This window comes from Brassica rapa, chromosome A08, assembly GCF_000309985.2.
Source record: "Brassica rapa cultivar Chiifu-401-42 chromosome A08, CAAS_Brap_v3.01, whole genome shotgun sequence".
NCBI classification, from domain to species: Eukaryota; Viridiplantae; Streptophyta; class Magnoliopsida; order Brassicales; family Brassicaceae; genus Brassica; species Brassica rapa.
This window is the reverse complement of record NC_024802.2, coordinates 20,185,287-20,200,658: the sequence shown is the minus strand read 5'-3', so window position 1 is coordinate 20,200,658 and position 15,372 is coordinate 20,185,287. Positions and strand designations below refer to the sequence as shown.

The 15,372-nt window shown below is 33.7% G+C and overlaps 3 protein-coding genes across 4 annotated transcripts; all 3 read left to right on the top strand.

Moving 5' to 3' along the window:
- The first annotated feature begins 1,164 nt into the window (after window positions 1–1,164).
- LOC103835956 (lipoxygenase 3, chloroplastic) lies at window positions 1,165–5,435 on the top strand. Its single transcript, XM_009112161.2, has 8 exons — window positions 1,165–1,689; window positions 1,820–2,100; window positions 2,344–2,581; window positions 2,865–3,194; window positions 3,533–3,726; window positions 3,818–4,119; window positions 4,218–4,484; window positions 4,588–5,435. The coding sequence occupies exons 1-8, from the start codon at window positions 1,299–1,301 to the stop codon at window positions 5,342–5,344; spliced, it is 2,760 nt and encodes a 919-aa protein (XP_009110409.1). The 5' UTR covers window positions 1,165–1,298; the 3' UTR covers window positions 5,345–5,435.
- An 823-nt stretch (window positions 5,436–6,258) lies between these two features.
- Window positions 6,259–8,176, top strand: LOC103835955 (2-hydroxy-6-oxo-6-phenylhexa-2,4-dienoate hydrolase). 2 transcript variants are annotated; one of them, XM_009112160.3, is made up of 4 exons: window positions 6,259–7,237; window positions 7,371–7,460; window positions 7,800–7,867; window positions 7,987–8,176. In XM_009112160.3, the coding sequence occupies exons 1-4, from the start codon at window positions 6,506–6,508 to the stop codon at window positions 8,096–8,098; spliced, it is 1,002 nt and encodes a 333-aa protein (XP_009110408.1). In that variant the 5' UTR covers window positions 6,259–6,505; the 3' UTR covers window positions 8,099–8,176. The 2 variants fall into 2 exon arrangements, with proteins under 2 accessions (XP_009110408.1, XP_033132842.1); XM_033276951.1 differs by lacking the exon at window positions 7,800–7,867 and having other exon boundaries at window positions 7,987–8,174.
- A 3,362-nt stretch (window positions 8,177–11,538) lies between these two features.
- Window positions 11,539–15,229, top strand: LOC103835954. Its single transcript, XM_033276952.1, has 2 exons — window positions 11,539–11,695; window positions 14,371–15,229. The coding sequence occupies exon 2, from the start codon at window positions 14,603–14,605 to the stop codon at window positions 15,050–15,052; it is 450 nt and encodes a 149-aa protein (XP_033132843.1). The 5' UTR covers window positions 11,539–11,695; window positions 14,371–14,602; the 3' UTR covers window positions 15,053–15,229.
- Window positions 15,230–15,372: the final 143 nt, after the last annotated feature.

Below are 15,372 nucleotides of genomic sequence, written 5' to 3'. Positions count from 1 at the left end.
GGGTAAAATAGTCATTTCAATATTCTGATCGGAGCTTCTCCTTCGCTTCCTTGCCTCCTCCTACGCGTCGTGTCATACTCGGAACTCAGTTTGACTCATTTTAACTGCACGTTTTCTTTTTGTTTAGTAACATAGCCAGCTATGTTCTTTTAACATAGCTCTTTTAACATAGCCAGCTATGTTCATAGTACAAGTTACAGAACTTAATAAAAATATGAATAATAAGTAATATTTTTTCTTCATAAACAATAACAAAAACGGAACTACACATTTTAATTACGTGAATATTATTTTCCACATAAAGATGTACTCACATGTATATAAGATAATACAAAATAATTGATTAGTAAAATAATAATTTTTACTAATATATAACTTATAGATTTCTTCTTAAAATTATATGTTTACAACTTAGATTAATAACAAAAATTTAAAAGAAAATACAAGAAAAATATTCTCTAATCCTTAACTAATATACTTCAAATTAACCATACCCTTTTTAAACCCTCTTATCCAATCATTTTCTTAATTTTTAATTAAACAGTTTAGATCGGACAAGTAGTCATGAATCCAATTGGTAACATAACATAACCAGTATTTTTCTTAAAGAGGAATTAGTAAAAGCATTAGAGTAACTAGACAAATAAAAATTCAACAGTGAAAATAGAGGTACAAAAGCCATTTCTCAAAAAAAAAGTCGTACAAAAACTTGAATATACCACTTTCGTTACTACTTATTGTTACTATTTGTGATTAACAATGTGTACCTGAACACTACGTGATTATCAGTCAAACGATCTGTCCTGTAAATAATACTATTACTATACGCTACGTAAATACAGCGTATTGTTCCCTGTCACGCTAATACATGGTAATATCTTTTATCTCATGTCGCATAACATACGTTTTCTAACATTTAAAAGAGAGACATTTATTATGATATCATTAAAAATGTAAACATCGCAACAATATGAGTAGTCAATTAATCACTTTGAAAACTATATTGTTGACAAAAAAAATCTAGCTTAAGTGATATGTTTTGAGAGTTCACATTTTCAGAAAAATAATAAAACTAAAACATGACTTTGCGTAGACAATAGTCCAATGAACCAAAAAACGTGTGGACGGCAAAGAGTTCCTTCTCTATATATACATCTCTTTCACTTGCCGATTATTAGTAAGCAGAACGTACAAACAACTAATAAACTCTCAACAATTTCTTCTTCTTCGCCAACACTATACAACAAAACAGCTCAAGATTCAATATTCAGTTCAATCTAATTGATTACACCATCGTGATGGCCTTAGTTAAAGAGATAATGGGTCATCCTCTGATATCAGGAAGGCCATCACTTGTTTTCTCGGCTTCTCATTTCAAGAAGAAGACACAGACAACGCAATTCTCGATCAAGCCTTTCGATCGGAGACCAAAAACGTCCAAATCCGGCGTCGTTTCGGCCATTAGTGAAGATTTAGTAAAAACGCTGCGTTTTAGCACAACAACCGGAGACAGAAAGAGCGAGGAGGAGGAGAAAGCGGCGGTGAAATTCAAAGTGAGAGCGGTGGTTACAGTGAGGAACAAGAACAAGGAGGATTTTAAGGAGACTCTTTTTAAGCATTTGGATGCTTTTGGTGACAAGATCGGTCGGAACATCGTCTTGGAGCTTATTAGCACCGAACTTGATCCAAGTAAGTCACTTTCGTCTTTGCTTTTATTACAAAACAGAGCACTCAGGAAAACTTTCTAAAAATAGAAACTTTTAAAAATCGTGTAATTAAAAATGGATTATCTCAAATATCCAATCTTTGATTCAAACAGAAACGAATCTGCCGAAGAAGAGCAATGCAGCGGTGTTACAGGATTGGTCAGAGAAATCGAAAACCAAGGCGGAGAGGGTTCATTACACGGCGGAGTTCACGGTGGACGCAGCGTTTGGCACGCCGGGAGCCATCACCATCATGAATAAACACCAGAAAGAGTTTTTTCTAGAGTGCATAACCATCGAAGGTTTCGCACTTGGCCCTGTTCACTTTCCATGCAACTCTTGGGTTCAGTCCCAAAATGATCACCCTGAGAAACGAATCTTCTTCACTAACCAGGTAACTGATTAAAATATCTGACTGATACATAATTAATTACGGTCCCAGACCATTTAAGTCACGTCATTTTCGATCTCCAACGAATTAATTACATATACTAATCAGTTTCAAAATCTTCTACAATATTCATGTCTGGTGGGTCCATATTATTATACTTATTAGCCAGCTTTCAACTATATTCCCATAAACAATATGTTGTGGTTATAAATTATTAAAAATCAAGTTATGTTAATTTGTGTGCAGCCGTTTTTGCCGAGTGAGACACCTGAAGGATTAAGAAAACCAAGGGGAAAAGAGTTGAAGAATCTAAGAGGAGATGGGACTGGAGTCAGGAGGTTATCAGACAGAATCTATGACTTTGATGTCTACAACGATCTTGGAAATCCCGACAAGTCATCAGAACTCGCTCGTCCGAAGCTCGGTGGCAAAGAGAGGCCTTACCCTAGACGGTGTCGCACTGGTCGCCAGCCAACTGATACCGGTACAATTCATAACAACATTCTTAAAAACAATGTCTCTAATAGTATATGTGTTTTGGGTGTTATGAAATCAAGCGGATCCTGAAATTTTGAGACGATAAACAAGTCAGTAACGATTTTTTTTTTTTTTAATTTAAAAAATGGAGAGATACATTTTTATAAATTGACTCCAATTTTTTTGAAGTTCTAGAGCCATGCAATGTTTCATTTGGTCATGTCCAATTAATTGTCCATGACTGGTTCTGTGAAAAAATGTATCTGATGTTTTATCTGCATTGTTGGCAGATAATGAAGCGGAGAGCCGAGTGGAAAAGCCATTACCTATGTACGTGCCACGAGACGAACAATTTGAAGAGACTAAGCAGGACACTTTCGCCGCAGGGAGGTTAAAAGCGGTGTTACACCACCTTGTTCCGTCGCTTAAAGCTAGTATTTTAGCTGATGACTTTTCTGACTTCGGAGAGATTGATGATCTCTACAAAGAAGGCTTGCTACTCAAGTTAGGATTTCAAGATGAGATATTCAACAAGTTCCCTTTGCCTAAGGGCATCGTTAATACCCTCCAAGAATCTTCGAAAGGACTCCTCAAATACGATACTCCCAAAATATTATCGAGTAAGCTCACTTAATTCATAAAAAATTTTAACATCAAATTTTGATTTTAATAAAAAGGGTGTTTTAATAGAAAATGAACTTTGATTTTGTGGCGATTGTTGGTCTTTGATAATTGGGACCATTATGAAGTGTTATCGTCCTACCAAAAAGTAAGAAATAAGCAAACATATGCATGTTTCACGTGCTTTTCTTGACTCGTTATAACGCTCGTGCTAGTTATAGTAGTATTAGTTTGTGAATAAACAAAAGCGCGTTTGCCTTTCATTAATTCAAAATCATAACATGCTTAGCACATCAGCATTATTAACTAATTGACTTTTTTTTTCAAATGAATGCAGAGGATAAAAACGCATGGCTACGAGATGACGAGTTCGCACGTCAAGCCATAGCTGGAATCAATCCAGTCAACATTGAGAGAGTCAAGACTTTCCCACCCGTCAGTAATCTTGACCCCGAAATCTACGGTCCACAACACTCCGCTCTCACTTCCGACCACATCATCGGACATCTTGACGGCTTGTCCGTTCAACAAGTACGTTTTATACTATAAACAAATCCAAATTACTCGAATAATTACTAAAAGTGAAATTTGATCAACTAATTTGTGTTTAATTATTTTTCAGGCGTTGGAAGAGAACAGATTGTATATGTTGGATTACCATGACATATTCTTACCGTTCCTAGACCAAATCAATGCGCTCGATGGACGCAAAGCATATGCTACTCGAACCATTTTCTTCTTGACTCGTCTTGGAACACTTAAGCCCGTAGCCATCGAGCTAAGCCTCCCTTCCCATGGCCCGAACCACCGATCCAAACGAGTTGTTACACCTCCTGTCGATGCAACCTCTAACTGGGTGTGGCAGCTCGCTAAAGCACATGTTAGCTCCAACGATGCTGGAGTCCACCAACTTGTTAACCACTGGTTAGTACTCAAAACGTTAACTTACTAATCATTTATGTAACAAGTTGTTAATAATGAATATAGAGTTATTGATATATTTATCAATTTTTGTTCTAAAGGTTACGAACCCATGCATGCTTGGAACCGTTTATAATAGCTGCACATAGGCAATTAAGCGCTATGCATCCGATATTCAAACTATTGGATCCACACATGAGGTACACGTTGGAGATCAATGCACTGGCTAGACAATCATTGATCAGTGCAGACGGTGTGATTGAAGGAGGCTTCACTGCTGGCCAATACGGTTTGGAAATAAGCTCCGCAGCCTACAAAAGTAGTTGGCGGTTCGACATGGAAGGCCTCCCTGCCGATCTCATTCGCAGGTATTGTAGCTAAACTTTGTTAGACATATACTATTCTTGATTATGTCAAACACAATTTTATACGTATGATATCTAATATTGATCGTTTTATTTTGTTTTTTAGAGGAATGGCAGTTCCAGACCCAACACAACCACATGGACTTAAACTCCTGATCGAAGACTATCCATATGCGAACGACGGTCTTCTAATATGGTCCGCAATCCAAACATGGGTCCGAACTTACGTGGAACGTTACTATCCAAACTCGAACTCAATTCAAACAGACTCGGAACTCCAATCATGGTACTCGGAGTCAATCAACGTAGGCCATGCAGATCTCCGCGAAGCCGAGTGGTGGCCAAAGTTAGACACCGTGGACGACCTAGTCTCCATCCTCACCACACTAGTCTGGCTCGCCTCCGCTCAACACGCCGCTCTCAACTTCGGACAGTATCCGTATGGAGGCTACGTCCCAAACCGACCTCCGCTGATGCGACGGTTAATCCCTGACGAGTCGGATCCGGAGTACGCAAGTTTTATCTCGGATCCTGAGAAATTTTATTTTTCTTCGATGCCGAGTTTGTTGCAAACGTCGAAGTTTATGGCGGTGGTTGATACGTTGTCAACGCATTCTCCGGATGAGGAGTATATTGGGGAGAGACAACAACCGTCTACTTGGACCGGAGATGCGGAGATTGTTGATGCGTTTTATGGATTTGCGGCGGAGATTGGACGGATTGAAAAAGAGATTGAGAAAAGAAACAGTGATCCTAACCGTAGAAACAGGTGTGGAGCTGGAGTTTTGCCTTACGAGTTGTTGGTTCCGAGTTCTGAGCCAGGTGTTACGTGCAGAGGTGTACCTAATAGTGTATCGATATAGAATGAGATTAAATATAGGAGAAAATGTAGAAATCTGTTATATATGATTTTTGAAAATGAAATAAAATATATAAATTGGTACATTTGAATTTTGCAGATATGTTCTCGAAGCTAGATTTAAATTCATATTCATAATATTTTAAAATATATTCAGACAATGGATTTGTGCATGTCAGGTTAATTATAGCCAAAGAAAACCATAAAATAGATGAAATTTGAAAATTTAAAATACCATATGCTTATCGTTGCGACGATGGATTATGATTTGGGCTAATTTTATAGATAACTTCAAAGTGACTCCCTTTCAAATTGGATCATGGAGATCTCGATTGCCCAACTTAAAATTTTCAAAAGAAAACTTCAAAGTGGCTCTGTTTCAACTTTAAGTTGGACCTGAAATTTGGAATGGCTTCTTGGGTTCTAACCTAACTTGGGTCACAAAGTATCTCCTCATACGTATAAAAAAAAATATTTGTACCTTTTCATCAGGGAAATTAAGGCAGATCGAGATATACACTAAGACAAGGTTTGTTCTTATGGTTTTAACCTAATCTGATATCAGGAGAACATTTTATTGGTAGATACATACGAACCTTAAGTTGGGTAGAAAAATCGAACGTACAAAAAGCTATTGTCTGGTTGATTCTGATTCAATGATGCAGAGTAATCAACTTAATTAGATTTATCAGACAAAAAGGCAACAACCTCAATCGAGCTGAGCTTGTTAGTGACGTAGAGAAGACGACAAATAAACGACATATATAAGTACAATTGTACATAAGTCCATGTGTGGACCAAGTGGCTCTCACGCGAGTAATCAATATATAGAAATAGAAGACATGCATTCTTTTCCAAAGATGTAATAATAAGCTCAACGTAGATTTTCGTCTATTTTCGTATTTTTTTCTTTAAAATTTATGGTTGATTTGTTTATGAACTTTCTAAATAATCAATAGAACGAAAACTGAGCACATGGATCCTAAATTAGATGTCGAAACACTTAACATGCACCTTAGCCACGTTTGAAGCAGAGGTTATGTCGATCATATTAAACCAAACCGGAATCAACCGAACCGGTGTAGAAACATTTCAAATTTAAAAGCACTCTCTCACTCTCTCACTGCCTCACACCATACCACACCACTTCCTCTGAACTAAAAAGATGGCGTCCATGAAACACGTTCATCTCTTTCGTCGCTACCTCACCATCGCTCTCACTCTCTTCCAAAGCCTAATCTCGTGTCTCTTCAATTTTCCGATACTAATCAAGATCGCCGATTCGTTCTTATCACTATATTTCATGATTTTCTGCGATCTCCGACCCGTAACGGTCGATCTAGACGACGGAGAAACCACCGTCCATTTCTGGATCTCCGGCCACCGAAGAATCTCGCGTCCCAATCTCGTCGTGCTCCACGGGTACGGAGGAAACTCCAAATGGCAATTCGTTCACCAAGTCTCCGATCTCTCGAAGTCCTTTAACCTATTCATCCCCGACTTGGTGTTCTTCGGAAAATCATACACCAAGAATGCAGATCGGAGCGTTGAGATTCAGGCGAGGAGCATCGCCGGAGGGCTGAAGAAGCTAGGCTGCGACGGAACGGGAAGGGGAAGGATCTCGGTGTACTCGATTAGCTACGGTGGATTCGTGGCGTATAAAATGGCCGAGATGTGGCCGGAGATGATGGAGAAGTTGGTGATCGTGAGCAGTGGAGTGGGATTTACACAGCAGGAGAAGACGGCGGAGATGACAAAACACGGGAGAGATTGTTGTTCGAAGATGCTTGTTCCGAAAACTCCTATGGATCTACGGATGTTGGTTAAGATCTCGACCAACACCGGTTTAGTGTTCGTAGATTGGATACCAGATTTTATCCTCTCCCAATTCATAGCTGTAAACTTTCTCTTTTTTTCTGTTATTTAGGAATATTCTTCCATAAATTGTTATTTTTACTAATGAACCAAATGTTTGAAAGTGGACATAAAGTAATCTTTGATTAACTTGTTATGACTTATGTCTATTATAGGTAATGTATGAGAAAAATCGGCAGGAGCTTCTTGAATTAGCTAAAAACTTGCTGGAAAGAGAAGAAGCAGAGTTGCATGTAATATCACAGGTAATAAATCTTTACTGAATCAATAATCAAAATTAACATTAGTGATGCAGCTACTTTTTTTTTAATAAGAAAACTAGTAATGATAAACTTTAGCATCAAGATAAATATTAATGAGTAGGCATGATGGATAGTTGATGCTTGACAGAAATAAATTTATATACATTTTGTATTGTCTGCGAGTAAAATAGTATATACATATTCTGGATAGTGGAAACACTATTCTTGTTTATTTTCACTTTACTTTTGTTTATAGAAGACTATATGGATCAAGATTCTATTACTCGAATCTTACGAATAAACAAGAACAAACTTGGTCACTAATTTCATATTATAATTCAGAAAACGTTAATTATTTGGGGAGACAAGGATAAGGTATTTCCATTGGAGCATGGTTATCGGCTGCAAAGGTAAACACATTATTGAATCATATAGCCGTTGAGAGGCATGAATCAAAAAACAATTTTATATAATTTGTGGGGAAGTTAGTTTGTGTAATTTAATCATATTTGTATATATCTTTTCGCAGGCATCTGCAAAATTCAAGATTAGAGATAATCAAAGAAACTGGACATGCTGTTAATGTTGAAGCACCAACTACTCTTAATAATTTGATTACTTCGTTTGTCTTAAGCGTTTGATCTTTTATTTTCTATATCCATCTCTACCAACTATCTATATGTCACTTGGTTTATATATTTGTTGTTATCGTTTAAACATCAAATGCATCAAAATTAGGAAAACATACATGAAACTCATTGAATTACTTAAACTTTCAATCTAAAAAAAAGGAACAACTAATATTACAAACAGAAAAAAAATCCACTAAGGATGAAAAAAAGAAAATAATAAGTCCAACTATTGAAAAAATTATCGTCTTTGTTTGCCTATAAAACCTTTAAATTATATAATACATACAATTTGACTAGACTCCTTGTGACTTCAACCTTAATGTATGATATAGTATTCAATTAGCTACTGTGGATTTGTGGCATATAAAATTGCTGAGGCTTGACGAAAACAATGGAGAAATTGGTGATTGTAAGCAGTGAAATGAGATTTACACATCAGCAGAAGACGACAGAGATGAGAAAAGATGGTGGAGACTGTTTTAAGATGCTTGTTCCAAAAAATCTGATAGATCTACATGTGTTGGTTAAGATCTCAACGAACACTGGTTTAACGTTTGTCAATTGGGTAACAAAGTTTATCCTCTTGAGTTTTTCTTTCTCTATTTATTACCAATCTGCTCACATAGTACATATTAACTATTGAACCAAATGTTTGAAAGTGGACATAAGTGATCCTTGATTAACTTGTTATGTCTATTATAGGTAATGTATGAGAAAAACAGGCATGAGTTCTTGAACTAGCTAAGAATTTGTTGGAAAGAAAAGAAGCAAAGTTGCCAATAATATGTAATAAATCTTTACTAAATCAACTAACCTTCATAGTCAAATTAATATTAGTGATTTAGCTATCATTTTTAATAAAAAACATCACTGATGATAGATTGTAGCATCAAGATAAATATTAATGAGTAGGCATGATGGCCAACTGATACTTTATAGAAATAAATTAATTTACTTTTTGTATTGTCTACGAGTAAAGTATACATATTATGGAGAGTGGAAACACAATTATTGTTTGTTTTTCTTCACTTTTCTTTTGTTATAAACTTTCAATCGTCAAGAGAAGGTAAAAACTCATATTACAAAGAGAAATAAAAAAAACCATTATGAAATAATAATAATTAGAAAGTCCAACTATTGAAAAATGAACTTTGATCTATTTGTTTGCCTATAAATTTTATAAATAATATATAATACATACAATTGGACTTGACTCTTTGTGACTTCAATCTTAATGTATGTTCTAGTATATATGTCAACTCCTAAAATCTAGAAAAGAAAAAGCTGAGTAATGTTACCATAATTATGTTTGTTTTGAGATTTTTTTTGTGTGAGTTATAACTTATAACATGTTGACTAAATTTCGGCAATCTCTCTTTTCAGCAAAAATTTCATTAATGCATTTCAATCATCTTGTTATTATTTTAATAAAAAAAAATGTATAATAACTTCTTTTTCTTATATCCAAAAATTTTGATTTAGGAGAGTTATTGATTTGCACAACATGTGAACCAAAGACTGATGATGAAAATTCTGTCGAACCACCATGTTTGTGCTATAGGAGCAGGAGTAGTGTTGTGGTTAATGACTTATCTAGAAGTCGATCTCGGAATGTATTTCTCTTTCTCATGTTGTTCTTTCTTCTTTTTGATTTTGCCGAAAAACCAATCATCGTTTCAATGGCTGTTTTCACTCTTTGCTTCTCTCTGGAACAAACGACGGAGACGGAACCAGTTGGAAAAAGGCGAACACGTGGTGGTAGGTATCATTTCCTTCTCATCTCTTTCTTCTTCGTGTCTTCTCTTCCTTTCTCTTTCCTTCTCTTCTATTTCTCTCTTTTTTCTTATCCTTCCAAAGAAATCATAACTTGTTTCAAAATCAGTCATCCTTGAAGCCAACTTTGACATGATGATTTTGAATACAGAGAGAACCTTAGAAGCCAAGAAATACAAGACCGTTGCTTTTATTAGTTTCAGAAGTATCGACACTCTGCGTTTCATTAGGTTGAGAACAAATGGGCCTTTGACAGATAAATGGGCTAATAACCTTTTTACGCCGCTTTATTGCTACTTCTATCAGCGTACTCTCTTTCAATACCACTATAAGTCGCAGTTCAAATCTCCCAGTTTAGCTACCTACCATACTGTAGAATTCACATTTATTTTTATTTTTTGAATCTTGCGTTCCATGTATATTTTTGACTCTGATTAGACAGTTGATAAAGAGCTAGGCTTTTGTATTTTGTCGAATAGATTATTTGATGGGTCGATTTTGTTTGATAGATACGCTAATTTTATGCAAAATATCACTTCCAAAATCTCGTTAATTACCAACACTTAAGTGAGTTATTGATAAATAGTAAAGTTGTCTATTAATCTCTCTGTTTCTCGTTATGTTCATGTATAATTCACATCTTTATTTATTCTCCAAAGGATTAAAAAGATAGAGGCCAAGATGGCTCGGACCAAAAAGAATAAAGCTATAGGTTTTTTCTTTTACATATAGCCCATCAGTTTTTTTTTGTTCATTCATTCTTCCAAGACGAAATTGGATATAGCATAAATTATAAATTTAATACTTGTGTAGTAATTACAGTAGATAAAATTTTGAGCTTCTTATGCCAAGCGGTAAACAGTTCGTCATGTTGACAAAGCCTTATTGACATATGAAGGCATGGCAATTTCCAAGTATTGGGAGCAATCTGGGCATTTTACTCTAGCCTAACTCAACTACCGTTAGGAAATCGTTTCGGGCCATGCCTATTAGGCCTCCAAAAATTTTGAAAAAGTTTATATACACATAGGTGCCCAAATTTGTAAGAAAAAAATTTTAGACCTCCAAACTATTGAAATCTTTATTAAATCATGTAAGGTCCCCATCCCCAAAATCCAAAATCTGAGGCCTGCCCTGCTTCTAATTTCGTTTTAATAAGCAGAACAACTGACAGCTAATTGATTATCTTTTACTTGATGGCGCAGAGTATCATTTTGGTCAGCTCTAGGCAAAGATTGCTAACCTCAGCCTCTAAAAGTAATCCAGTCTCTTTATAAAATACTAGCCTATCCAATTATTTCTATCTAGCTGTTTGAGTATTTTTTACTAGGCCAGTCGTTATAGTTTTTCCCTCGCTGTTTCTGAATGGTTTACATCTGAAAGAGACTCTGATTGATTCCATTGTTTTGTCACCTTAGCTTGTTTTTTTTGCGGACTAAAAGTCTACTGTGGAATTGTTGCTCTGTGACCAACTTGTACATATGTTAGAGTGAGGGCCACATGCAAATTCTGACTAAGGAACTTGAAGCAGTGGGCTTGCGGCTAAACAAAAAGCCTCCACAGGTAAAAGCTCCATTGAGTAGGTCAAATTAAATATGTAGCTACTTTTTTTTGTGGTTTATTACGATGTGTTCCACTGAGAAATTTGGTTTCTTTGTCCCCGGAACTTGATTTGCATTTCTGCTTTGTTTTCTCTATACAATAGATCTACTTTAAAAAATAAAAAGACTGGTGACAGGTGGTATCTCTTTCAACACCACAGCACCTTTGACTCACATTGATGAGAAGCTCTGTTATCAAATCCTGTATGAATACAAAATCCACAATGCTGAGGTACGATGTTCCAACTTTCATCTTGTATCCGTTCAGTCTCAGACAAGCTTCTCGAGGGTTTTGTTTGAGTGTTACAAGTAGAACTAGGATAAGACCCGCGCCTTGCGCGGGATTAAGTTATTATTTTTATTATATTTTGGAGAATGAAACAATAGTTTGGCTTCATTTGGATTACGGGTGTTCAACCCGGATATCGGGTTGATTTCGGTTCGGTTCGGTTTTTTTCGGTATTTGGTTAGTAAAATATAACTATTATTCTAAATCCATATTTACTTTGACTTTAGTCTTTCACATACTTTTGAAAGATTTCAACTGGACGACTAAATTGATCAGCCAATCTTGTTGCTTTAAATCATTAGTGTTTATATATATATATATTATTTAGTTTGAATATTTATTAAATAAAAATTCATATGCGTTATATTTTATGATCATTTGTAACTTATTATAACAAAAAAATAATCTATTGATCACAAAATTTTCAGAGTGGGAATATTCAAATTTCTAATAATATATAGACGTTTTGAAAAATTCAAATATAACATATAAGAAAAAATATAAATGTTTTTATTATATATTTAATGTGATTTTTTAATATTGATCAATAATATAAAATTAAAAAAAAGAACTAAGATACCAAAATTGTTATCAAATATTTATTATTCATAATAATTAATTTTCATATATACGTTAATCATATTAGGTAATTTCGTAGCTTCTAATTAAGGAAAGTGCAAAAAACATTTTGGTAGATTATTTATCAATTCGATAGTTAGTTTAATAAAAAAATATAATGTAAGTCAAGATGGACCAACCTATTTTTCTAAGAATATTATATTTTATATAGTCATTTATTAAATGAAAATTTATAATCATACAGTTCTATGATCATTCATATTATTTTATAACTGAATATTTAAATCATCGATAACAAAATTTTCAATGTGAAATCTTTAATAAGTTTATAATTTATAAATTTTTTGAAAATTCATTGAAAGTTTTAATATTAAAATATTTATGTAATCTTATGGTATATAGTATAATCTATATATATATATAAATATATATGTTTTATTATTAAATGATATTTTTTACTCATATGGTTTTAAAATAATGTGTATCTTCTTATAATATTAAATAAAAGTTCATATTAATACAATTTTATGATCATTTAAAACTTATTATGACAAAAAAAATAATCTATTGATCACAAAATTTTCAGAGTGGGGATCTTCAAATTTCTAATAATTTGTAGACGTTTTGAAAAATTCAAAATATAACATATAAGAAAAATTATAAATGTTTTTATTATATATTTAATGTGATTTTTAAATATATTTTAATAATATAAAATTAAAAAAAGAACTAAGATACAAAAATTGTTATCAAATATTTATTATTCATTATAATTAATTTTGACATATACGTTAATCATATTAGGTAATTTCGTAGCTTTTATTTAAGGAAAGTGCAAAACATTTTTTGGTACGTTATTTATCAATTCGATAGTTAGTTTAATAAAAAGTGTAATATAAGTTAAGATGGACCAACCTATATTTCTAGGAATAGTATATTTTGTATAGTTATTTATTAAATAATAATTTATAATCATACGGTTCTATGATCGTTCATATCATTTTATAACAAAATATTTAAATCATCGATAACAAAATTTTCAATCTGAAATCTTTAATAAGTTTATAATTTATAAATGTTCTTTAAAATTAATTGAAAGTTTTAATATTAAAATATTTATGTAATCTTATGGTATATAGTGTTTAATATATATATATATATTTATTTTATTATTAAATGATATTTTTTACTCATATGGTTTTAAAATCATGTGTATCTTCTTATAATAAAAATGTTAAACCATTGATCATTAATTTTTAACATAATAATTTTAATAGTTTTAGTCATTTATTGTCGTTTTTAAAAATTCAAAATATAACATATACGAAAAAATCTAAATTTTATTTTTATAGCTAATTTGATTGTTTAATTTATTTTAATAATATAAAATTAAACAAAAAATGATGGAGGAGATATACATTGTTATCAAATCTTTATTATTAAACTCATTAATTGTCATATATATATTAGTCATTTATGGTAATTTCGTAGGTTTTATTTTAGGAAAGAAAATATCATATCATATCATTATATCATATAGTTTGACCAACTTATGTATCTAACAACATATAAAAATCGAATGTGGACCTACTTATTTTTCAATTGAATGTAATTGACTACCTAATTGAGTGCCACCTATGCATTGGGGCCTCTTTTAATTAATACAAAATTGAGGTTACATCTTTTCAAATGTTCCTCAATTAATATATAAGGGATTCTGAAATATTTCAGACAGACGTCTAATTGAATTTGTTTCCTCGTTAATTTTATTATGTGATTCAGTTAGTGGCTATATCTAACGAACCAAAAATGGCAGTTTTGTCTATTGTTACACAAGGTTTCAGGGCAAAAGATTTTGTATAACTATTTCATTTGTAAAACTTGTTATATGAGTACACAAATACATGAATTTGTCAATAGTAATGGTCCGAAGATGGGATCAGATGTGAAAATGGTAGGGAAAGATACACATACATTCAAGATCATAAGAGACTCAAAGTCAGAGACTGACTTATGCAATGACTGCCTCTTTATTTCAGGAAAACGGTAGTGGGCTTTTACTAAACTCCTCAACAGCCCAGAACACTTCAATCTCAAGGCCCACTAAAGGCCCAGAATGTAGGACGTAACAGAGTCCGGCGACTCGGCAGCAACCCTGGTTCTCTTTGAAATTTTGAATTATAATAAAGAAACCTGTTTAGAATCTATGACCTCTTAGCATATATATTGTTATCCTCTGTTAATTGATTCCATAGGATCGAATCTCAGGGAATGGGGATCGCGTCATCCATCCAATTTCCGCCGGCAAAACCGGAGCAAGAGAAACCGGAAGATTTCAGTGATTGGCCATATCCGATGACAGCTAATGCAGAGTTGTTGATAAAGAACATCAATGGCTTGTTCCCACCGAGAGCGGGAGAATCATCAACGGATGAAGCCGTAGAAGCTAGGTATTTCGAGTTCTTGAGAGGAGGCTGTTGCAAAGATGTGGCTAAGGCTCTGGAAGATTGTGAAGGACCTCGTAGCACTAAGTGTAAGCAAATCACGGAGATGCTGTTAAATTGTATGTATTCTCACCCTGATTACTATCAACCGGTTATTGCTGTGTTTGAAGCTTGTGTCGAACAGATAGACAAGGACCTTGAGGTCTTTCGTGCAAAGAAACAAAGAGAGGACAGCTTTGAGAAAGCTAATCTCTTTAAGGGCTTTAAGAGATTCTAGGGGATGTTTTTTTTTTTTTACTATTGGATTTCAATACTTTTTGTTTGTTAATATTGCTTCTGAAACATAAAAGCTTAACCAGAGATCAATTAAGCTCAAACCAAAACATTAATCAACTTTGTCAATCTTATCAGCCTCCATACATGGCCATATGATATTGTTTACCCTTTTTAGTGTGTATTTGACCTTATCTAATAACACATCAAATCCAAGAAAACCATCTATAAGAAGAAAAAACTACGGACTTTCATTTGTACGTAGCTGGCGCTTTTGTATTGAAGGGCCTTTTAGTAGTGTGTGGTTTTGACCGTTTGTGTTCA